General features: G+C 40.1%; 2 protein-coding genes across 5 annotated transcripts in view; one reads left to right on the forward strand and one right to left on the reverse strand.

Moving 5' to 3' along the window:
- MICU3 (mitochondrial calcium uptake family member 3) overlaps positions 1 to 5437 on the reverse strand; it is a 53052-nt gene extending 47615 nt beyond the window's left edge. For all 4 annotated transcript variants that reach the window (XM_017835444.1, XM_017835368.1, XM_017835208.1 and 1 more), the window contains exon 1: positions 5147 to 5437. In XM_017835444.1, the coding sequence (XP_017690933.1) occupies positions 5147 to 5416 (270 nt within the window). In that variant the 5' untranslated portion in view covers positions 5417 to 5437. The remainder of the gene's footprint in view (positions 1 to 5146) is intronic.
- Positions 5438 to 10978: 5541 nt separating this feature from the next.
- On the forward strand, positions 10979 to 15862 carry FGF20 (fibroblast growth factor 20). The gene is made up of 3 exons (XM_017804861.1): positions 10979 to 11297; positions 13559 to 13662; positions 14889 to 15862. The coding sequence occupies exons 1-3, from the start codon at positions 10994 to 10996 to the stop codon at positions 15132 to 15134; spliced, it is 654 nt and encodes a 217-aa protein (XP_017660350.1). The 5' UTR covers positions 10979 to 10993; the 3' UTR covers positions 15135 to 15862.
- Positions 15863 to 23881: the final 8019 nt, after the last annotated feature.

Consider the following 23881-nt stretch of genomic DNA (forward strand, 5'->3'; position numbering starts at 1 on the left):
TAAGGAGCTTCATCTGTGATCAGCTGAAGAGCAAACCATCTTCCTACGTTTGGCAATTGACCTACGACATGAAAAAGCATTTGCTACAAGTGGCTTCTGTAAAAATGATGCTCATGCATCTTTTGGAACAGCATCCTCTTCGAGCAGGCAGGAGAGTCTCTTTCCTAGGGAAGTTTGCCTTGCTTTTTGGAGTTAAAAGTTTTGTTCTTCATTTCATGGAGATGGAAATACATGACATAATGCACTTAGAAATGTGCTGCTACAAATAAACTTGACCTTTTGAGTATTTTCACAAAAAGGGAATTTGACAGTACTGCTGAGGTACGAGGAAAAACCCTCTGGAAACCTCCGAAGTATGCAGCTTCCTTCTCCTGGAAATCAATGCGCCTTCAAGAAATGTGATAAAGTACACATTCCATGTCTGTCTCTCCCTGCCTCCCTTTTAATACCTAAATTACCTCTAAAGGAAATTACTCTTAGAGACCAACTCCTAAAAATAAATAGAGGCCTGGAGTTCACTACCTTTACGCAATGACAACATGACTACAAAAAAGATCTCTTAGGAATGCAAGAGGCATCATGTGTACTGCCAAGACCATTTTACTAAGTTTTACTAATAACACCGGACTTCTGGAGGTAAGAAACTGGAACTCTGGCACTGGATTATGTTTTTAGAAAATTGTTATATTTCTTTGAAGGAAACATGATACACAGCTGTTCCAACAAGGTAAATACTTCATAAGCAGTATGTTAGATCAAGGGTCTTCTTGGGTCAATATCATTCTCAGTTACCAGTACAGAGAACCTGTATCAAAATAACAGTTCATTCAAAGAGATTCTTGCTCTGCATAAGCATCTCCTAGACTTTAAAGGAGCTGTCAGCCAGCAGAGTTCTTCCAGTCTTCACCAAAACCTTCAGACACAAAACCAGCACCTCCCAGTGCAGAATTTTACTTTGATTCTGAGGCAGCAGTCTTGGAATTAAAGCTGCTGCTTTATTATAGCGTACAAGATTTCACTCAAGGTAATCACATATGAAGCTGTCATGACTGGAATTATTCTCAGAAAGCATCTGGGAAAAGGTAATCCTGTAGGGAGCTTAGCTTCATGCTGCTTCTGTAACAAATTTTACTCTCCACCAGAACACCTCCAATGATATGCTCGATCAAGCAAGTATACTTTTTCATTGATCACATGATCTTTGTCTGATCAAAATGCCTGCCACACCACTCACCCCATATTGGTGATGCATATCATAGCTTACTTGACTTCTAAGAAAAAGCATCTTCTCACTCATCTGTACATAAATTCACAAATCTATTGCTCATCAGGTTTCATACTGTAAAAGCCTCATTGAACATGGGGACAGATGTGCAGACCATTTTGACACATTGTTTCTCTACGAGTCTCAAACACATTTTTTTTCCAGTTAAATGGTGTGCCTAATTTCTGAACTGGCCAAGAAAGTGTCGCATCAACATCTGTGTAATCATCACTATTACTCTTGGAATCTAAAAGCCCCTTTAAAATTTACTTGTTCCATAAATCCTAGATGACAGCAGTAGGACAAAGCAACTAACTAGCAAGATATATATGATAATCTTATATTCTTAAATATGCCATCATTACTGCCAAGCATTATTTCGACTCAGTAACAGAATCTCATGAAAAGTCAACCGTAGTGATACTAACTGGGACCAGTAAACTCTCAGAATACTTTCACAAGCCATATGAAAATTACCTGGAAGCAGGTGACCTGCCAGAAAAGAAAGTTGTTCTTTGACAGTCAAGATGTAAACTAGGTTAACTGTCATTTTTTAGTATTTGGTGGTATCAGAAAACTGTTCTGCTGTCTGCTGGAGCTGCCTAGATGAAACAAGAAGGCCATTTCACTTATTAAACTTTTACAGAAATTCTTCTGAAGAAACAAGAGAGACACATGGGAATTCAAGACTAGATATTGTACTTAGTTTGGCTTTCTTTACAGTAGTTGGTGTGGTGTTATGTTTTGGATTTGTGACCAAAACAGTGTAGATAACATAGAGATATCTCAGCTATTGCTGAGCAGCACTGGCACATTGTCAAGGCTCATTCTGCTTCTCACACTGTCCCACCAGCAAGATAACTGGGGAGGCACAAGAAGCTGGGAGGGGACACAGCTGGGACAGCTGACCCCAACTCACCAAAGAAAGATTCCATACAGTGTAATTGTGCTCGGTAATAAAAGCTTTGGGGAAGAAAGAGGAAATGGACACACACACATTCGGAGTGATGGCATTTGTCTTCTCAAGTCACCATTATGTGTAATGGAGCCCTGTTTTCCTGGGGATGGCTGAACACCTTCCTGCCCATGGGAAGCAGTGAATGAATTCCTTATTTTGGTTCGCTTGTGTGGCTTTTGCTCTGCCTGTTAAATGTCTTTATCTGAACGCATTAGTTTTCTCACTTTTACACTACCAGCTCTCCCTGCCATCCCACTGTGGGAGGGTCAGCAAGTGGCTGTGTGGTGCCTGCTAGCCAAGGTTAAACCCCAACGTTATAGATGAGACAGCTGCAGCTATCTTGAATCCTTGCAAACACTCTGAGTATCTAAATATTTTACTTTTTTACTGAATATCACTTTTTGTGATACTGTTTTCAGTTATAAACTTACTTTGTGTTAACCATTAAAAATGAAATTATCCATTCTCAGTTGCTGTTTCAGAACAATTTTTTTTTGAATGAACACAAAAAACTGTGGGAGGAGATAGATTCCTTTTTCCCACATTAGAACACTTAAAAATTTTTAAGACTCTCTGACAAGTCTATGTTTATACAAGTCCATACATTATGGCTGTCTATGTTTTAAAGATTTAAAGGTTTCAGGTCTTGCAGGGGTTGGTCACTTTAGTGTCAGGACTGAGGTTTTTTTTTTAGAGGTTATTCTGTCCCCCAGGGGTGATGCAAGAAACCAACAGTGTAACTGCTTTCACCAGCTAGCTGCTGTAGATCTCTCTACCAAGACACTGACAGCAGAGATACCAGCTACTTCTTGCTTCCAGTGGTCTAAGCAAATGCATTTGGGAAAAGCACGCTGCTAGAGGGAAGAATAAGGAAGAAACACACAAGTGGAAATATTAGGATGAAACAGAAAAGTGTGGCTTGGATAGAGGAGAAAAAAAAAAGCTGTTGCATTATTTGCTTTGGTGTAATGAAACACAGACTGAGATAGGAAATGAGATGGGGGAACTAGGGAAATGGGAAAGTGAGGGAGGGACAAACCTCGAAAGCCCCAGAAAACAGTGTCAGACTTTATGCATCAGGAATAAAGAAGAAACATCCAAAAGCAGCTAGAAAGAATCCCAAGATACTTGACCCTCGTCATTCGTTGTTGGTCAGTACTTGACAGAATTGTAAAAATCTCCTAACAAAACATGCACCACAGTTCCATCAAACTCATCTATACAGAAGCTGCAGATTATCATCCTCCAGCCATTAGTCTAAACACACTCTGCAGTATATCCAAGAGCTCCAGCCTTGATCCTAATAACATTGACACTTTTATGATTTTTCACAACAGAATCTTCTACTTCCAACATTATTATGCTTTTTAAACTGTTAAACTCTATTAAGGTTACAAGCTCAGCCCTTAAAATTAGGAATTAAAAAAGTTATTGTCACTACCATGAATACCATTCAATGCAATTTGAACAGTATTCACATCCTTTTTTCCATCTCTGGAGATGTTTCAGAAATCTGTAGTGAGAGAGTTGGTGCTCATCATAGGTCTAGAAGGCAATTATAAACGGATCACAGATAGAGTTCATGGTCAAACTACTCTTGGTAGTTCACCATCTAGATCTGCTTTCAAACTATGGTCTTTCCCCACTGCCATACAAGCCTTTTGCAGCACGAGAGTCACTAATAAAAAAACCACAGGAACCCACTACCTCAGACCAAAAGTTTCACAGCTGTTTTCCACATAAGACCATGGTGTTTGTCTTTAAAACTGTGTTTGTCTTCAAAAAAATAGCCCATGTATACATAGAAAATACATTTTACATATTTTTTAATTTTACATGAATTAAAATATAACCTTAATTCTAAATTTGTAACCTCAGTCCTTTTACAGTGATGTATCTGAAAATTCATAATTATACATCCGACTAAATGAATTGACTTTTCTAGGGTGCAGGAGCCATATTTCCCCTGAAAAAAGACTGAGAGTTAAGACTAGCCAAGTAAAACAGTGTTAAGTTCTGTCAAATCAAAACAGTATGAAAACCTGGAGGAGTTTGTCTTCAGTCCTCTATGCCACAGTAACACACTCAAGAAACAAGTACATGAATAATCAAAACCACCTGGCTCAACTTCCTTTCATAAAGGATGCTGCCGACAGAATCTGCATTTCAGCTAATGACACAGGGCAAAAGGGCTGATAACATTCATTCTTAAGACCAAGGCCTCTGCTGCAAAAATGTAGACCCTGCTCCCAAAGACAGTTTAAAATAAACTTGGTATACAGAAAGCAGGCCATTTGCACCACTGATTTCCAGTCTTAGCAGATCCCATACTGACAAACTGCCTAATCACATCTCTTGACATTTTTAAATGAAAAAAACCCCACCCCTATCATTACCACATGTTACGCATGTCACGGTGCGGAGTATCTCCCTTATCACTTCATTTTCCAGGTAAACTCCAACTGTTTCTTGTCACCCCTGGTTACTCAACCTGTGTTTTCTCTGAACTAGTTCAGCTGAAGCGTTGTTTGTCATAATGCTGTCACTTTGTACGCAGCTCTGCGTAAACCTTTCACTCTACAGGAAATTTTATACTAAATCGATAACTGTCCTAAGTATAAAGAAGCTGAACTCAGGTTTTGAGCTGCTCCATTTGCAAACCGGCACTCTCTATTAAAGAAAGGTTCGGACAGCACCAGAGACGAGGCGCAGCCAAGGCGCGTCAGTGCCCGCTACCCGCCGCGCTCCGGTGACAGCCCGTCTCTCCCGAGGGGTCACAGCTCCTCCCGGGGCCCTGCCTCGCCTCCTGGCCCCGGGCCGGCCCCACGCAGGGTCACCTCTGCGCCACAGCCCGGGAAGCGCCCCCCCGGCCGGCCGCCCCTGGCAGACACGGTCCCGCTGCGAAAGGACGCGCACACACCTACCGTCTCCTTGGCAGCGGCCGCCACGGGGATAGGGAGCAGCGCCCGGGCCCCTGCCGGCTCCCGGGAGGGCTCCCGCCGGCGCTCGGACAGCTGGTACCCTGCGTACCCGGCGAGAGCCGCCCCCGCTGCCGCCAAGCCCAGCTCCCGCCGCCACCGCCGCGGCCCCGCCGGCCCGACCCCGTCGCCGCCCCACAGCCGCCGCGCCGGCGGAGCGCCGGGCGCGAGCCCCAGGCGGCGGCGCCACCGCAGGAGGGAGCGCAGGGCGGCCATGGCCCCCTCCGCCCCAGCGCCGGGCGCTCCGAGCCCCCGGTGCCGGCAGAAGCCTCGCGAGAGCGGGCAAGGGGAGGGGAACCGAGCGGCCCCGGCAGGCCCCGCCCCGCCCGCGCCACCGGGCGCCCCGCGGGCACCGCGCCGGGATCCGGCTGCCGGCTCCAGGGATAGGCAGCAGTGCGCGGCGGGATGTGCAGTGCCACTGGCGGGCCGCCGCCAAGTTAGTGGAGATACGAGGTGGTCAGACCAAACACGAAGAACGGGCACGACCCAGGATCCGCCCAGTTCAAGCCAAAGTGCCTGGGAAAGGGGATGCGTGGGAACTGCCGCGACTGCGGGCAGAGCTGGCGGGTGTGCCGTGGGTCCTCGGTAACGTGCTCTAGAGCCTGACCGCGTGATTCCAGGGCCGTGCTCCCAAGGGAGTGTGCCGCACGACGCAGCAGATGTATCTTTGCCATGTCGGCAGCCTCTCCTCTGATAAATACTCTTGGTGGCAGGTAGCCTCCTTAGCATAACCAAGCAGTAGTTAAAGACCAGTGGTGAAAGATGAGCGTGGTCTTTTGTCCCTACCTGGTGCTGATGGACGATACACTTCGTCAGGCATTTCATATTAGGCCATTCTTCCATGGTGCAACCTGCATCACCACCTAGGTTTCCTTGAAACTTCATAAGCTGCAAACAAACACTTCAAGACATAGCACACTGTATGGCATTTTTTTGCAATGGCCAGGTAGAGCCTCAGTCTTTTTCTTTTGTACATAACTTTTTTCCCAAGTTTCAGCCTATTATCCTTTTTCCCCCCCTAAGTCTTTGATGGCTTTGTATATTATTATGAAAAAGATTTTGGAAAATACACAAACCATAACTCATTTCAATAGCTTTAAGACACTCTTGTGCATTTTCATATTCTAAAAAACATTTCAGTGACACAGTGATACTGTATCAAGGGAAAAGTGTGGCCATGTTTGTCAACAGACAGTCTGTCAGATCATGCAACTCTAAGCATGGCCATGGTTGAATTTCCTCAGAGCTACAGCTGGAAAGGCAGGTATCTGGGCTGAATGACAGGTTTACTGCATTTCTTTCAATATTTTAGAATACTGTAAGCAAATTCATCCCTCAAGTAATTCCCTTGACTTCATTATTCCCATCTGCCAAAAACTTTTTTTTTATTTTTTTTATCTAAGCTTTATTTTATAGTACTTTCTTTGTATGTATGATTCCCAGTCAAAAGTCGTCTCCAAATCTGAGTTATATCTGTGTACTAAATGACTAAAAGCCAATATGTAGGTGTCAAGGCAATAATAGTTTCAGATGCTTAATATGACTGAAACTCGAGTACTTTTCCTGCAGTTACATGACTAACCATCTAGTCTGTAAAATTCTGTAGAATGTGTCTCAAATCTTTTCAGTTCTAGCTGCCTCATTAGGAGACATCATTCACCAATACCATTACCTTTTTCAAATAGCCTACTTTTTCTGTTTGGCTGGGAAAGAAACCACTTTTGGTCAATGTAGTGTCCCAAAGTAAAGCTATTAGGAGCTCATCAATCATGTAAAGTGTGGACATGAACCATGATTTATCTCCCTGTTCACATTGTTTCCCTGAAATTGGTAAGACACATTTTAATGACTTTTCAATAACACCTTTAGGCTAAATTTTTTTCACTTCAAAAAATCCAATACACATCTGCAGCTACTTACACCTGGATATATTAGAACTTCCCTGGTGAGCTGTTTGCTCAGGAACAAGAGCAAAATTTATTTGTGCAGCAAGTCAAAAAACATAAGCTGCCTGCACATCTTCTATGCACAGATTCAGAAAGCATGTAATTTAAATAAATCAAGGTGGTTTTAATCCAATGATTCACTTAGAGAACTAATAAAAAAGCTGCCAAAGGAGGCATTTGAATGTTGATATATGGAAACGATCTATTCTCACTGGATGTAACCATGTAAATGTGTGCTTGCTACCTAGCTTCTCCATCGCATTCTGCTTATACAGGAGTTTATTCATGTGTGTCCGTGAAAACATGGACAAAAAATCAAGAATCTTAAAAAGCCCTATGAATTTCTGATTTAATTTAAAGAAATAAAAGAAATGAAGGTGTAAGAAATGCAGAACTCGCTTTCCATAGGAAAAGAATTTTTTTCAGCATAGTTTTTCTCTCATTTGAGTTTTTGCAAATAGGTAGATATACTTATATATACATGTATGCATACATACCTGCAACTGTATCTGTTCGGAAGAGAAAGTTGTGAATGTTTTTTAAATCTACGTGTATTGCATTTTAAAAGCTTTTGATCATCATGACCTGATTTGTACATGGAGCCTTGGAAAAGGTTCTGTTCTTTCTAGTAAATTCTGCGCAAAAATACACCTTGTTTCACTCAGATTTGCAGTGCTCAGAAAGGCACTTGCAACTTCTGCATGTTTTGCTTGCCTTGTTGAAAGCAGCCAACCATGTTTTCTTGTCCAAATCAAGGAAGAATCTTGAACTGACCGTGATACCCAGGTATCTGTAGCTGGACATACCCTTTTATGTTATACTTCATGGTTTTTGTTCTGCCAAGTGTTTTCTTTCTCATGTATTCATGAACCCTCACAGTATTTTATTATGTCATTAAAAATTTATGGCTGGCACAGCAGTGTTGTAAGGGAGTTCTAAAATTAATAAAGGTGCAATAAATTGCAGGACATACAGTTTTATACCAACCAGGATCTTTATAGATACATAGATATCTCTCTCTTTCTATCTATCTATCTATCTATAGACTATCTGTGAAAGATTGCAGTCCCTTGCTTTGTCCACTCCCTTTGTAGGCACCAGATTTTGCTTATGACAACATGCTATTCTTGGTAAATATACAGTAATTATATTGTCTTTAGAAGCCAGAACTACTTGCTATGGAAATAAAAACTCAACCACATATGTATTTGTTCAATGACATTGAAAGTGCCGTCTCTAGGAAGTATATGTAGAGTTGATTAGATTGTACTGTATACTTTAAGTTGAATTATGTACTCTTGTAAAAACTCTCTTCCAAATTATTTAACTTCCCATGGTAGAGTCTCAGAAGGTGCAAAAAAAAAATCTTTAGCGTTATCTTTTCCTGTCACATGACTAGTGCAAACACACAAAAAAAATCTTATCTTTTTGTTTCTTTTCTGGTACTTTATAGAACAGCATAACCGGTTTAGTGCCCAGACATTAAAGACTCCACTCGGAAAAGATCGATGTTGTGTATTCCACTCTACTTTAAATGTTTCCATTATATAACAGGAAAGATTTAGCCATAAGGGTCTTTCAATGTGTGATGGCTGAAGATTTTTTTTTTTAAAAAAGCCATCCTTCTCTACTGGAGACAGTGGTGCCATCTGACCAGAAAACCCCTATACTGTTTGTAGGACTCGAAGGTTCTTCTTGGACCCAGGAACAGTACCTGTACAGGAGCATCTTTAGGCTGAGAAGAATATACCTCCTCCATTCAGCTGTACCATCCTAGTGCATGTACTGCAACTCAGCAGCTGTGATGAGCAGTTTCATCTTGACCTGCCAGTCATGTCAATAAAAATACTTGATGTGTGTTTCAAACGTTTTAGGTATATTTGAGTAATCAGTGTACAGGCTACTTGAGAAATAGGTGCCATATAGATTATTCAGCTTTGATCTATTTCTTTGATTTAGCACTACAATTAAGTAGATTTGCTTCAAAGAGAAAGCTCATTGGTTGATGTTTTACACTGATGTGATAATGTTTACACAGATGTGCTTTGAAATCTCGATTATGGTGGATTTTTGGGTCCCACCACATGACAGGCTCCTGTTATCTAAAAGGTAAAATAATATAACATCTATCTGTAACTGCCTTCAGAGCAGGTCTGCCTGTGCTCTCTTCTGAGGTGATTTATCTGATCATTGTATTTAGCATTAATTTTTTCAGTTTTAAATCCTTCCACAGTAAATCACTTGCTTTAAAGCAGCCTTTTTATAATTCAGGTGCACACAGGGGCAGTACTTAGGACTGCAGTGATGAAAAGGTGTAGCATTACCTGCTTTAAAGCACCTGCCAATTAATTAGCCCTATACTCTCCGTAGCAAATAAAGGTAAGCAATCAAATCCATTTGATCTCTCAGATTTAGACTGTGACTGAAAAGACCACGAAGCAAGATGGGAGAACTAATCTCTTATGATTCTGTGCAACTTTTTTGTTTAAATGAAACCTTAAACTGCCAAGTGATTCTCTTGAACTTTTGAAAGAATTAACTATGAAAGATCTTTGCATTTTATACTCTAATACTGTGTTTTAACATAGGCAAGGAACTGCATTGCGTTCTTAAATGCTAAGATGGGTCATGTCATTTCAGCCCTAAAATTCATTAGACCTTACAGAAAAAACAGGAAAGATAGCAAAAGTTAAGCTCTTAGATTTAATATAACGTTGTTTTACCATTGCTGATAATGAATGAGCATGTGTTCCACCAATGCATTTATATGCATGAACTATTCTAATTTGGGGATAAAAAAAAAGCATATGCTCATCTCGAACAGGACAGCAAAGTGCCAAACTGTTTCAAAACGCTGTGGAAAGACAGCAGGGAACTTTCAGTAGATGATATTGCTAATTTGTGATGTTCCCAGACTTTGGCTATGGGCCGGATGCAAAACCCCAAAGAAGATGGATTAGATGAGCCACCTCTCAATCTTTCTTTCTTTTTCTCGGCAAGTTTTGAAAATATTTATTGCAAGCAATGAGTTGCCCATTTATGTTTTTAAGACCTCCTGTCAATACCCAAACGCTATAGATCAGTTTCATGTCACATTAATGATAAATTAAACGTGAGGGAGAATTTGCAAAGGGGAAAACACCTTCCTTGACTATGCCAATTTCTTTAGAAATCCCCGTCCTTGTAGTTGAAGTGATAAAAGGGAAGGGTAATGCATGTACATTTTATTAGCGTTTTAGAAACAAGGAGTAAAACTGTCAGATCTTTGTTTTTTTTCTTTCATGTGTGTCTGGGCAGGTCTAACCCTCAGGTAACGCCCTTTCTCCTTCTTCCCTCCTGCCTCTCCTTGCACCTGTCCACGTAATGCTCCGCCAGCTCCCGCCCGGGACCCGCTCCCGCCCGCCCCCCGCTGCCCGCTCCGCGCCGGGGCCGCGCCCGCGCCGCGCGTGTGCGCGCCCGTCAGTGCCCGGCTGCGCGCCGGGGGCGCGCCCGGAGCCCCCTCCCCGCCGTCAGCGCAGATCAGAGGAAGGTGCGAGCGGAGTTGGAGCTGGTTTACAATTTCAAACGCGGCCTCCCCGCAGCGCCTTCATTAGCATATGTCAGGGGACCGCCGTACATATATACACGCGCGCGGGGCGTATGAACAGCACCCCGCTGCCTGGCTCGCACCAGCTCGGCTCAGCTCGGCTCGGCTTAGCTTGGCTCAGCTCAGCACGGCTCGGCTCCGCTCGGCCCTGCCGGCTCCCCATGCTTGGGGCTCCGCGGCGCACCCCCACATGCCCACCGGGAGAGGCCGGCAGCCGCTCTCCGCCGCCGCCGCGCCCTAGCCCGCTCGCCCCGCGCCCCCATGGCTCCGCTGGCCGAGGTGGGCGGCTTCCTGGGCGGCCTGGACGGCCTGGGGCAGCCGGTGGGTGCCCACTTCTTGCTGCCGCCCGCCGGGGAGCGCCCGGCGCTGCTCGGGGACCGGCGCGCCCCGGCGGAGCGGGCGGCCCGCGGCGGCGCGGCAGCGGCGGCAGCGGCGGCGGCGGCGGACCTGGCGCACTTGCAGGGCATCCTGCGGCGGCGGCAGCTGTACTGCCGCACCGGCTTCCACCTGCAGATCCTGCCCGACGGCAGCGTGCGCGGCACCCGCCAGGACCACAGTCTCTTCGGTAGGCGATATGGCCCCGGCGTGTGCGTGTGTGTGCGCGCTACCACACGCGGGTGCGTGTCCGTGCGGGTGCTGGTTTGTGTGTTTGTGTCTGCGTGTAAACGAGTCTCTGTGTACCTGGACGTGAGCAGTCGTGCTCTTGGGAGAGAGGTGTGATACTGGTGATGCTGAGGCAGGTGGATGAGCCCTCAGTACCGGCATTAGTACCCCTTTGGCATTAGCCCATGGGGTTTGCACAAGGGCAAGGTAGCGAGGGAGGGTTGCACATCCCATGAGAGCCAGGAGATGGGCATGTATTCTTTGCTCAGCCTATGCTGGGGATCTATAAGCACATGCATGTGCTTGCAGGTTTAGTGGAGTGGGAAAAGTCGCGAGTCAGGCCGATCCTTTTTCTATTCGCTATAGGTGTCGAGCTTCTTGAGTCTTTGTAGAATAGTATAGGTCACAGACCTGGGCAGGCTGATACTTAGGCTGCATTCACAGGACTGAACGTTGAAGCTGAGGAGCCTAAAATGCCTCTTTGCTCAAATGCTTAAAATGCTTCCCAGTCAGGTTTCTCTGTCAATAAACCCAAAAGAGGTGAAGACAACCCTCAAAAGTAAATGCTTCCTGAGATATGAGAGTAAAACCTAAATATTAGTTGTAGAAGCTGGACATCTGAACAAACCTCCTTTTGTCAACTACACGTGACTTTTGGTGTGTATTGATTTAGCAGTCCTAAAAAGGTGATTAAAGAGTTTCCTAACATACTCCCCATAGTCAAAACAATCTGCTGAAATGGCTCTTAATTGCTTTTATAACACATGGATGTTCTAAGAAGTAGAAAAACGGTAGTCAAACAGATCTTCTCAGAAGGAAGTTTTCCTACAGCTTGTAAACATGAAGTAAATCTTTGCTTTAAAAGGAAAATCAAGTTAGCCCCAGATCTAACATTTACTGGGCTTTTTAGTGTTGTACTACCTTTATTCTACTGCTATTCTCAGTAAGTTTGTCTGATCTGGTTTCTTTGTGGGTTGTATCACCTGCTTATTATAGTTTTGGAAAAGGGTGGCTTTGAAAGTGATATCAGAAAGACAAAATACCTCCACCTGCTTTATGGGACTTCTTGCTTTAGCAAGTGAAAAACTAGGATGATTTATGTGTGATAAGAGTTTTTAATGCTTACTCTTTGCAAAGGATTTATTATTTTCTTGTGGTTTTTAATATAACTAAGAAACCTGCCAAAGTTGAATTAAAATTCAAAACATTTTAAATTATTGCATAGTCTGGACAGTCCATTTGTCTGAGAGTGAAAATTGTCCTGAAATCGTAAATAGTAAGTAGACAAAAAGTCATAATCAAATGCCTTATTTAAAATTACTTACCTTAGATTCAGATCTTTTTTTAATGTTTTGTGGTTTAATTGCTGAACAGCAAAATCTTGGGCATGATTCTAGCACAACTTCTTTTTGAGGCTTTGTTTACATTGTTAACAACTTCCAAAAAGCCAGTTCACACGTTCCCTTTCTTTCATGTTTTGTATATACTGTAATCTGTGCATATCAATTGGTTATGTTGGCTTACCCTTGCCAAATTCAGGCTTCAAATAGTACCTCATCTCTCAAATACTTTATTTTATTAATATATATTACATTTTTGGGCAAATGTAATATAAATAATGTTGTAATCCAAACAGTAGCAAAAAAAAAGCAGCACATTTCATATACTTAAAAAGCCTGTACTGAAGACAGCAAGTTGTGTCAAGAGGTGTGGGCCCATATGCTAGATAAGATGTTTGGCAAATACGGGGTTTTTTTCTGTGGGTAGATATGAAATTCCCATCTGTACTTTGATTTCCATTCAAATGATCTAATAATGGATGTGTTTTTTTAAGATAACTCTATAGAAGTAAAGTATGATTTCAGGTAATTCAATCCTATCTTCCAGTGTTTGAATAGGCAGTTTAGCAAATAGTGTACAATCATTCTAGATTCCAACAGCAGAGTACTGATGGCTTTAGCCTTGTGCTGAATAAAATCCTTTTATATTCAACATTAAAAAAAAGTTTCTAAAATAATGTAGGATTCGTGTTCCTAGATGAGGCTTCTCGAACTGCTTTCCTGTGAATGTTGAGTGCATTTCCATATAGTATTTGAAATTTCAGAGAAAGTAGACCACATTTATTATAGTATGTACATTTTCTTGTTTTCAATTGTGTTTTTGGACGGTATGTATTGTGTGCTTACGAAATGAATTAAAGCAATCCTTTTTTTTTTCTTCCAGGTATCCTTGAATTCATCAGTGTGGCAGTGGGACTGGTCAGTATTAGAGGCGTGGACAGTGGCCTTTACCTTGGAATGAATGAGAAAGGAGAACTCTATGGCTCTGTAAGTATCACATCCATGTCAGCTCATACATCTTGAGGTTTTGATTCACTTCTTAACACTATACAAACTCCTCAAGAAACTAGCATCTCAGCTTTCAAAACACAACGTTTTTTCCTGTTCAAATGTGTAGCATATTTTTGAAGTATACAGTATCTTTGGATACTAAAGATTTGATGGGAAAAGTTTCTCTATCCTAAATGAAGAGAACTGAAAAGAGATATTCCTCTTAAATAATGACAAAAATAGGTAAATTAAATCAGTTATTGGAACAACATTTACATTATGTACTATCTAATTTTATTTTATGAATTCTGTAAATGTATCATAGTGCATACTCTCTCATCAAAAACATAAAATGCAACTGGAAAAAAGTTAGAAGGATAGTTTGAACAAATAAACGACAATTAATATAGTACCTGGCTTACTTTATGTATAGTTAAATGCTCCTTTAAAAATCATCAGGTGGTGCTTCCAGGTACCAAGTTTACAACATGACAGCATTGTTGCAAATGCTGGGGAAAAGAGCATAATAGCATATGTCACAAAGAAGTACCACTGTTATTTGAAAAATCTGAATGGTGCAAGAGTACTGGCAATATCTTAGATCCCAACTGGAATATTTGTGTTTAAGAATGAAAATAAGCTTGTACTCGTGACAGTTGATTTGCATCTGTTAAATAACTTCAACAAAATAGATTTTTACAATACTATCAGTCCTACTCTATTCTTTTCAGGTTTTAAAACATCTTGAGAGAAAATATTCTGTTTCTCCACTTTGGTTGTGGTTATTCCAGTTGAAAATGTGAGAAGTGATGCACATCACAAAGAACATATGGAAATACCTACCTTCCTGATATGTTATAGTGTACCCGAGTCCCTCCACCAAATCTCATTTCTAGAATAGTAGTGAGACAGAACTCTACATAATATAGTTCCTGGAAGTCTGATGAATTTTAATTAAATAATAAATAAGTAATGCTTTCTTAAGTGAGTGTTATCTAACTCATGTTTAAATCTAAAATTGTATACTTATAGGTCTAGGTTTCCAAACTTGATGTCAGGTCCACATAATCTCCTTGCATTTGGTTTGTTGACAGTTAAATGAACAGTAAGGCTACACAAAGCCTTAAGCATTTTGTTTATTTTATTTTTATCATATGTTTTTTCATGTCTTCAGATATCTAGTGACAGCTTAACTTATTTTTCTTTGCTCTTTCTTTCTGCAGGAGAAACTAACTTCTGAATGCATCTTCAGGGAACAGTTTGAGGAAAACTGGTACAACACTTACTCATCCAATGTGTACAAACATGAAGATTCAGGGCGGCGATACTTTGTAGCACTTAACAAAGATGGTACTCCCAGAGATGGGACAAGGTCCAAAAGACACCAGAAATTCACACATTTCTTGCCCCGGCCTGTGGATCCTGAGAGAGTTCCAGAACTGTATAAAGATGTGTTAGGATACAGCTGAAGAAGGAAGCAGCTTTGGAAAAGACCCAAACTGGAGCTGCTGCCCCTGCTTTCCTGGCAATGCGAGCATGAGGAACCTGCAGAGGTCTAGGATGTTGGATGCAAAGAAGCTACTTTGTGAAGGCAAACCTCTGTTTTCTAACCTTTGGATTTAGGAGACAAAACCTTAAAGCTGAGAGTGGACCAACCTCCTTGAAACTTGTGATTTGTTTGGTAGCCAGTAACCAGAGGGAAGTGTGACTTTTTTAAAAATAACAAACTCTTGGAAATTTTGTCTGGATTATCTGTGGTCTGTAGATTAGCAAAGAACTGCCTACATCCTATGAATGACACAACGGCAGGAAGAAACAGAAAGAAATGTACTGTAAAATAGTAATAAATCCTGAGAACTGCATATGAAGTTTTACTGGCTCCGCTTTAGTGATGGACGTTAGATGTCAATACATCGTATTTAGAGCTGGAACTTTTCTCCAGGATGGACCTATTTATACATTTCCAGATAGCATATATTTATTTTATATATTTATTTATTAAAGAGTTTATTTTTTACTGGGATATGAAGAGAATACAACCCCTAACCCCAACGAGAAATCATTTACAGTGCCAATATTTACTCTGAATAGAGTCATGATACAGAAGTGACATTACACAGAAAAGCATTCAAAATCTGAACATTCATATTTCATTGCTTATCAGTTACAGATAAGTTTATATTTTATGCACATACCATTGCCTTGTAACTGTCTTTATTTGGAAAAGAATGTTTAATTTTCTTTACCAATGAAGAGTGCCTTACAGATCTGTATGAAATTCAAATGCACATTTAAAAAGGGAATTAAAAATTATTTCACTTTATTTGGTTTACTGTTATTTTTAAATTGAGAGTCTCTTAGCACACTATGTGTAACATTTCAACCCTGCAAAACTTGTGAAGAATGTATTGCAGTTACCTTGAAAGAAAAAGTAGTATTAGCTCTTCAAATCTTGATTCAAATCACAACATTCTTGATAGTTTTTTGCCAAAGGGTTCCTGCTATTCTCTGTATTACTCAAAATTTTTGTATAGGGTTCTCATCACTATATAGAATGTTTTAATTATATTTCTTATTAATATGCTTAAGGGGAAACAAGTTCAGAGTATGAAGTTTTTGATATTGCTGAATGAAAAGCTTCCGTAAGTGAAGGTTGCTTCTCCACTGAATACAGAGAAGCATAAGAAGACAACTTCCTTATCTCGATTCCCCATTTAGGGAATACTTTCAGCATAAGTTTTTCTGTGAAAAGTGTCAGGACAAGAATGAGCTGTGTCTCTGTGCTAGTTCCAGGTACACAACAGATATGTTGCACTAATTCAATTCGGAACTGTCAGTTATGAAGCACAAACTCATCTGCATATTAACTGAGGGGAAAGTCTGCTCTCTGCAAGAATACTAAGGGTTAATGACAGACCCTATATGATTTAGACCTAAAGCTGCTGAAGCTTGCTCTCAGATGATTGCCACCTGCATGGACAAGGTTGGCCTAGGAGAAGGACTACAGAAAAGGCAATTCAGGAGAGGGCAACAGTATTTGTACTGTACCAGAGGTGGTCTCATGTTTCAGAGCCAATGCTCCCAGTGGGCTCCAGCTCAAGATAACTGTTTCATTCAATTTTATGGAATTGTATATGGTTCAAGTACTGCACATGCACCATTTATATAAAATTAAGGTATTAATGAAAAACATTTTCCAGTGTATAGCACACTTGCTAGAACCATTGCTGTACCAGAACTTCTTCCAACCTGTAGTGAGAAGTGGATGAGCATAGATTACTGACAGACTGTGGACAAATTCATTTTACTCTCTGCCAAATAGAAATGCAGTGCAGGTCCGCAAAAGCATGTTTCAGTGCTTTGTGGTTAGCAATATGTAACTTACTAAGGTTAAATATTTCATTTAAATGTTCTGAAAAATAGGAAGATCTACAGTGCATCGAAAATAGCTTAGTAAAATAATGTTGTAATGGACTTCAATTTAACTTAATGATTTTATGGGTGACGCTGAGTCCCATCAGTAATACATCAATAGCTAAAGACAAAAGTATATGCTTTAAATAGAAAATTTTTTTTTCTGTATCTGGAAAAGTAATTTGTTCCATGTAAGTTGTGTAAAAAAGGAGTAGCTGCTGCTCAGGTTATAATTCCCATGGGTTTCTGGCAAACACTCAGTGTTTAACCATACCAGTAAGAGTTATCTTTCTTTGGATCTCCACAATAGTAACTGAGGACAACTTTAAATGGTGAATAATTGCCTGAAACTTCTGGATCCAAACACCTACCCAACATATAGATGAACAAGAGTGATATATGCTTGCCCCATTATTTGCATTAGATATATGCAAATAATCCTTGAACAAAATGTAATGGAGCAGGTACTGTGGTGATGAATGACTGTACAAAACCTCCAGACCATTGAAAAGCTGTCACAGCCTCCTTTTTAGTTCTGGTGTATTGCCATTGAAGAAATACCTTGAGTTTTCCTATTTCATTTTGCTTGCAGCATTTATTTGCTCTGTTAAATTTTGTCCATCATGATGTTCAGATGCATTTAACATTTTTCTGGTTTGAAAATGGTGGATGCAAAAGCAACACCTAAAACTATCTCTTTTCACATTTTAATAGACTAATAGCTTTAGTTGTCAGTTGTTTGGGTTTTTTGTGTGTGGTTTTCATTCCCACTGCAGAAAGCCCAACAGGATAGAGGGAGAAGTTTGTTCTGTTTAACCAGTAGAATTAATGATCTAGTTTAGCACTCACTACATTTTGCATAACTCTATCAATCTGAAAGCTGTGGACTGCTCTTAATACTGTGAAGAGGGTAATCAGAAGGAGATGACATTATTCAAGGTTCAGAGGAAGTATCTGAAAGCAGAGAAAATGCCACATCTTGAAATAAATCCCTGCATGATTGACTGCCCCATTTCTGCCTTTGCTTATTTTTTTTTCTCCCTAGGGAAGGTGAACCAATCAAGGTTTGTGTAGCATACAGTTTGTGTAGCAGTTGCAGCCCCACTTTCTGCTTCCCATGGATTCTCCTATTAGCTGTAAAACTTGGCCTTTTGATCTCTGAGTAGGCTGGAAATTGAGTGCTCCATGCCAGTTCTGTATTTCTTCATATATTTTGGGTTTCATTGTTCTCTTTTCCAAGTTGTGTCAGAAATAATATACTGGCCATACAGAATATTTTCTGAAATCCAGGAGGAACCTTGACTTCTGAGCTTACTTGGAGTGAAATTGTTACTTCTGTTAATGCAGAAAATAGAATTCTTAACAGTCTTCTGTGGAAGTTTTTCAGTCGTAATAGTTACTGGATGTAGGAGAACCCAAATCCTTCTGGAAATGGGTATTTTTTATTAGATGCACTTATATAATCGGGAAAAGTGGACAGCTAGTCTAAAAGGTGCACAGTCCTTTTATTCATCTGAGCCATTTGTGTTTGCCTAGAGCAGTTTGTTCCTGTCCATATCTTTGTGTTTTCTATCATGAGCTTATTGATATTACCTTTCATACTCAGGTGTAACAGCCACCTTCACTGCTTCTATCTGAAAGTCCAAATCACTGGTGTGACCATGCATTCTGGTAGCACTCCAGGGTTGGGCAGAATTTACTTTCTGGCATGTGAGGGTCATTTAACATATTCATAACAGCTTTCATTTCCAGCTACTTTAATTTCTTGATGTGCTTTGTTAACTCTTTTTTTCATAGCCATCCATTCTAGCTTCAGTAACTTTGTCAAGTTTACCTGAACACAGGCCTTTAGCAGCAGCTATAAGGGCAATGTTTGTGATTTATTTATTCTTATCTGCTTATGTTATCTTAATAGTACTACTGTGCCATGGCTCTAGTTATACCACTGCAAACCATTAGGTTTGCCTTACTCCTTTTTCCATACAGCAAAGACCTAAACAGAGGTAAGACAATTTCATATACCATAAATGAATCTTTACTATTGCCTTAGTGTACTGGACCAAGCCTGTGTCAGGTACTGAGAACACTGTGGTAGGATGCTTAAGTTTTTCTTATCTTGCTATATGGAGATTCTATTGGTAAGGAGATCTTTTGCAGGTCTTTACCATATTTGTTCTTTCACTTTTCATATAAGAAAAATTATTCACTTCATAACTGTTCAAATCTCTGCAATTATTTGGTGTTTTTTTTAGTAATGGATCCATTTGAAGATTCAAGTTATATGGACATAACAACAGCTGCGTGAGATAAGACAGTACCACATTTTCTGTGCATTGGGAGGAGAATAAGACAGATGTATATTCTGGGCATTCTCCTCTATCAGTTCTCCTCTGGGCTATTTCCTTTTATGAGGCAGAAAAGAATTATACATTTCACAGTTGAAGAACATGATAGTGGAATTCAGCCATTCCTGGATGTCTACATAAACCTACACTTTATCAGACATTTCTCTCAAAACAATTTCTTTAGCAGTAGTAGTATGTTCACCTTCTGTGGCGGAATTGTTGCTGTTAGGGTACCTAGTGTCAGTGTACATCTGGATGTACATGTGCTTGTCTCAGTACATGGCAATAAATGCATTGCTAGAGAGAGAAGGAGAATGTTCTGAAGTTGTTATGTACCGCGAAATTGGTGATCAGGGAAGTTTGGTTTATGGCATTAGTTTTAACTCAGTTTTTGAAACAAAGTTTTGCAGAAGTTTTGACAATCCTGTATGGGTTCTTAACATTCAGAGATTCATAGGGAGAAAACAGAAAGGTGTAGAAGTTTCTCAGGTGGGACATACTTAACCATGACATCTTTATGAATAAGTTGTGCACAAACAGGAAAAGAAAAAAATCCACACAGGGAAGAGGTCAAACAGTTACTTCTATTACCAGTTGGAGAGATATTAAGTTTCAAACAGAAAGCGTTTGGCAGGTTGCCAAAATAACTGTTTCATCTGCAACATGATAAGACAGTAGAACCATTCTGGAAGTTCAGGAAAAAGAAAAAAATACTGATTTAAAGCAGTGGTGACAGTATCTCTCTGTATTTTAAATATATCAAAAAATGCTATTGGTAATGTTCTCTTATTATAGCAAGTCTCTTGTAAATGCAATTCCTGGGGAGAGGAGTAAGAGTGTTAGGCAGTCTTTTGACAGTAAACTTAGTAAAAATCTTCCTGTGGTAAAATCCTTGTTTATATATTTTGTCTAGTTATGGGAAAATTGAATCATATTTTATTCCCACTTAAAATACTATAACCCACATATTACTTTCATGGATGTCTTCAAGTCAGGAGTGTTAATTGATTTACGAATATAACTCAAGTAACATTTTTCTCTGAAATGTAATCTTTTAAATATATATATATCCACTGTAGCATCTATTTATGAAAGATGCTTTTCAAATTAGTTACAGGAGTTTCCTTTGTTTCTGGCAATAACACTCTCAGTTGTTGACTGTTTCAGGGGACATGTTTGTCTCTTTATTATTCATGCAAGATCTTCCATCCATCTCTAATTCCAGTTGACCTCTATTGTACCGAAGCTTCCGGATAAAAGCATTAAGTAATATTAGCAGCCAATGTTCTGCTAATGCTGATTCTATATCTTCTAGTTTCCTGGAGTCAGAAAACATAATTTCTTTTTCTAATAGATATGTGGATGGAAGCTTGGTATAAATATGATGGGGGTGAAATTACAGAAGGAGGATATTCTCAGGACTTTTTGCAAACTGAGAAGATTGTCACAATTAGTAAGTCTTCCTTACTAGAGAGCCTACTTATCAGGTGGATTATTAAGTTTTGAACTCCAATCAAAAACTCTTTCTCTTTTCACCTGGACAAAGACTGTGTCTTCATCTCCTAGATTTGGCACTACTTTGGCCACCTACTCTTTCTGAAAACTAGCATAATCCAGTGACAGCATGAGAAGTCAGAACAGCACTCTGCTCTTTGTTCTGACTTTTCCTCTAGCTATTCAACCTTGGGCCTATCTATTTAATCTTTATATCTCAATTTCATCACCTATAAGGGGACAATATGTCTAATTAATCATTAAGCTAAGCAAATGCAGAACAGTCTTATAAGACATATACCTATGTAAATTTGTTAAGAGTTTTTTCCTGATCCAGAATGGGCCTATTAAAATGATCTATCCCTTTGCTAACTTTTAACATGTATAACCTAGAAACTATAAACACTAAACCCTGTGTGGCATAGTACCCACCCACTCACAATTTCTCTTTTAGGTCATGGTGCCATGGGTACTTTTTCTAAACTCATTAAGTCTCCTGAGGTTAGTTTTGGGCTTGTGATTGTTGAATGCTGTAAGGTGCACTATGAAATTGTCTCATACAGTATGAAATTCTCATTTGACTAGAAATGTCCTATGGCTGTATTCAAGTACCATTACAATCACCACATTGCATTTGAGTTATTACTAAAAATTGAGTCTAAGATACCCACATTTGTGCAGTGGTTGTGGTTTTGTGTCTTGTAACCTCAGTTAACTCCTCAAACTTACTGTAATGAGGAGGTAAATTCTTTTGTCTAGGAACGTGTCTGCTAATCTTAACTATGTAAAGTGTTCTCCATTCTGTGATGGTGCTAGGCAAACAGCAGTAAGACATTTCTGTAGTTTTCTTCATAACATATACACCTTGAAAAGCTTAAGACATCTAATTCTAGGTTATTAGCAGTGTATGTCTTAAGGTGTTCTATCTGCCCTCATGTTCTTTAGGTGACTCTTCAGGATGCATTCCCTATCTCTGAGCATCTCTGAAACAGACTTCTTGCAGCTCAGCAATGCTTTTCCAAAATCTCTCTCAAGAGAGCAAAAATAGGGTACATCTTATAATCAGGTATCATGTATGTTGCCTTGGGCAATTAGTGCATTAACGATCAAAACCCAAACCTGTCTTGGCTGTGCAATGTAGTGGCCCTTGCTACCTTTGCATATTTAGGCATCCCCTTGACAGTGTTTCGAATGAAAAGGCAACAGATGGTGAACGACATAAGTTTTCATATTAAAAGAAGAGGTACTATTGTTTCAAACCAGCAAAACTCTTTTATCTCATGAAGAAACTTCAATAGTTCTATGAAAGGTTTGGTTGCTTAAAAAGTTGGTGAGTATGCCCATATGTTTTTGTATGATTCTTCTATGATGCTGGCCAGCAATGATGAAATTAGCATGTTTTGATCTATATACAAGTTGTTCATAAAGAACTTGAAAGAAGTAGTTAGGAAAACCCAAGTGCTGAAACATTTAAGATATACTTTCTGGTCTCGCTTTTGTGTGATTGTCAGCCAGGGACTATCATGATCAAGGTAGCTTGCCAATTGCCTGCCATAATAATAATATTTATTGCTGTAGTGGGGATTTCCTATCAGAGATCTGAAGACAGACTTTTATACATTGTTTCTCCTAGGTAACCTCTTCAAATCAGCAGAAGAGATCTTATAGTAAGGGAAAAATAATCAAAAGATATCTATTTTTGACCTTCGGGTTTATTCGAACTTCATTTTTTTTGTTTGAGTTTTCCTTCACATAGCTGATAAAAAAGTCAAGGAAATTGGCTGATGTTCTGCTTTTCTATACAAAATTCATAACTGTTTAATAATATTAAAATTAATGTATTTTACTACTGACTTATGAGGTATAACATTTATTTTTTCATACTAACAGAAAGCAGATATATAGAGTTTTGCAGGAAATTAATTTCTTTTAAGTCTGTTGGAAATATATGGGAATACTCACCTAATCAAATCATAATTGGCTAACATTTCTGCTTCTCTTTTCCTAAGACAGAAATAGACTGTGTTCCAAAGCACTGAGAATAACAGGATGGGGTTAACATGTTGTGAACAAAATTCCCAGTCTCATGTCCCTGACTTTTTGCAGAAACTATGCTCTCCATGCAGTTGATTCCCTCCAAAAGTTGATCCATCAGTCATCAGTTCTTCTATGTACATTTCTTCTATGTACTCTTGTCTTCCTTTCACAAGCACATTCACCTTCACGAACAAATCAGGTCTTCCTAATTACCCATTTTTACCTATTTTTAGAAACTATAGCCTGAGTTCCTTCTACCAGTGTCTGTTTCATTGAAGACATCTGGACTTTTCTAATGAAGGCTATGCCCCTGTTGCTTGTATTGTTTAGTGTTTACTGCCAGAGACAGCTCTGGATTTTAAACAGCTGCTCCTGCTTTTACAAAGGAAAGCATTGCCTTGCCTCCCAAGACATGCCGAATCCCTCAGGCAATGTGGCTACCTTAGCCTCCAGCAGTAACACTGGTGTTTCTGTGCAAAGAGATGCTGCTGAGGCAGATGAAGGAGCAAAGCTACAAAGCACAGAGTGCCTGAGTACCATCAGTGTGCTGAGGGGTGTGAGTGGCAGCAAAGGTGTGTGCACAGGGAGGGGAGGCCACGGCAGCCAGAGACAAAACTGCTTTGCTGGCATTTAGCCCCTGGTTATAAAGCTGGAAAGAAGGATCAGAAACTGCCTGGTCTGACCCAGATCTCATTGGCTGTCTATCCTTAAACATCAGGTGAATTGTTTTCTTTTAAAAACATTCAGTAGAATGTTCACCTTCCATATTCTCTGAACTACAGCATCCAAAGCCTCTTGTGGTACAGGTTTTCACATCCCTAAAAGTTCTGTATTTTATTTTCCAGCTAAACAGTCACAAGGGTGATTACTGGCAAGCAGTGTGGTGTTTTTCTCACACTGTGCAAAATATATGGGGAACACAAGTT

This window comes from Lepidothrix coronata, unplaced genomic scaffold (assembly GCF_001604755.1).
Source record: "Lepidothrix coronata isolate B3197 unplaced genomic scaffold, Lepidothrix_coronata-1.0 Scaffold0, whole genome shotgun sequence".
Classification (NCBI taxonomy): Eukaryota; Metazoa; Chordata; class Aves; order Passeriformes; family Pipridae; genus Lepidothrix; species Lepidothrix coronata.

Excerpts from the sequence above, each read along its gene's own strand:
- FGF20 (XM_017804861.1), top strand. The coding sequence starts at position 10,994 with ATGGCTCCGCTGGCCGAGGTGGGCGGCTTCCTGGGCGGCCTGGACGGC. Across the intron at positions 11,298-13,558 it reads CCAGGACCACAGTCTCTTCG|GTATCCTTGAATTCATCAGT; the intron begins GTAGGCGATATG and ends TTTTTCTTCCAG. Across the intron at positions 13,663-14,888 it reads AAGGAGAACTCTATGGCTCT|GAGAAACTAACTTCTGAATG; the intron begins GTAAGTATCACA and ends TTCTTTCTGCAG.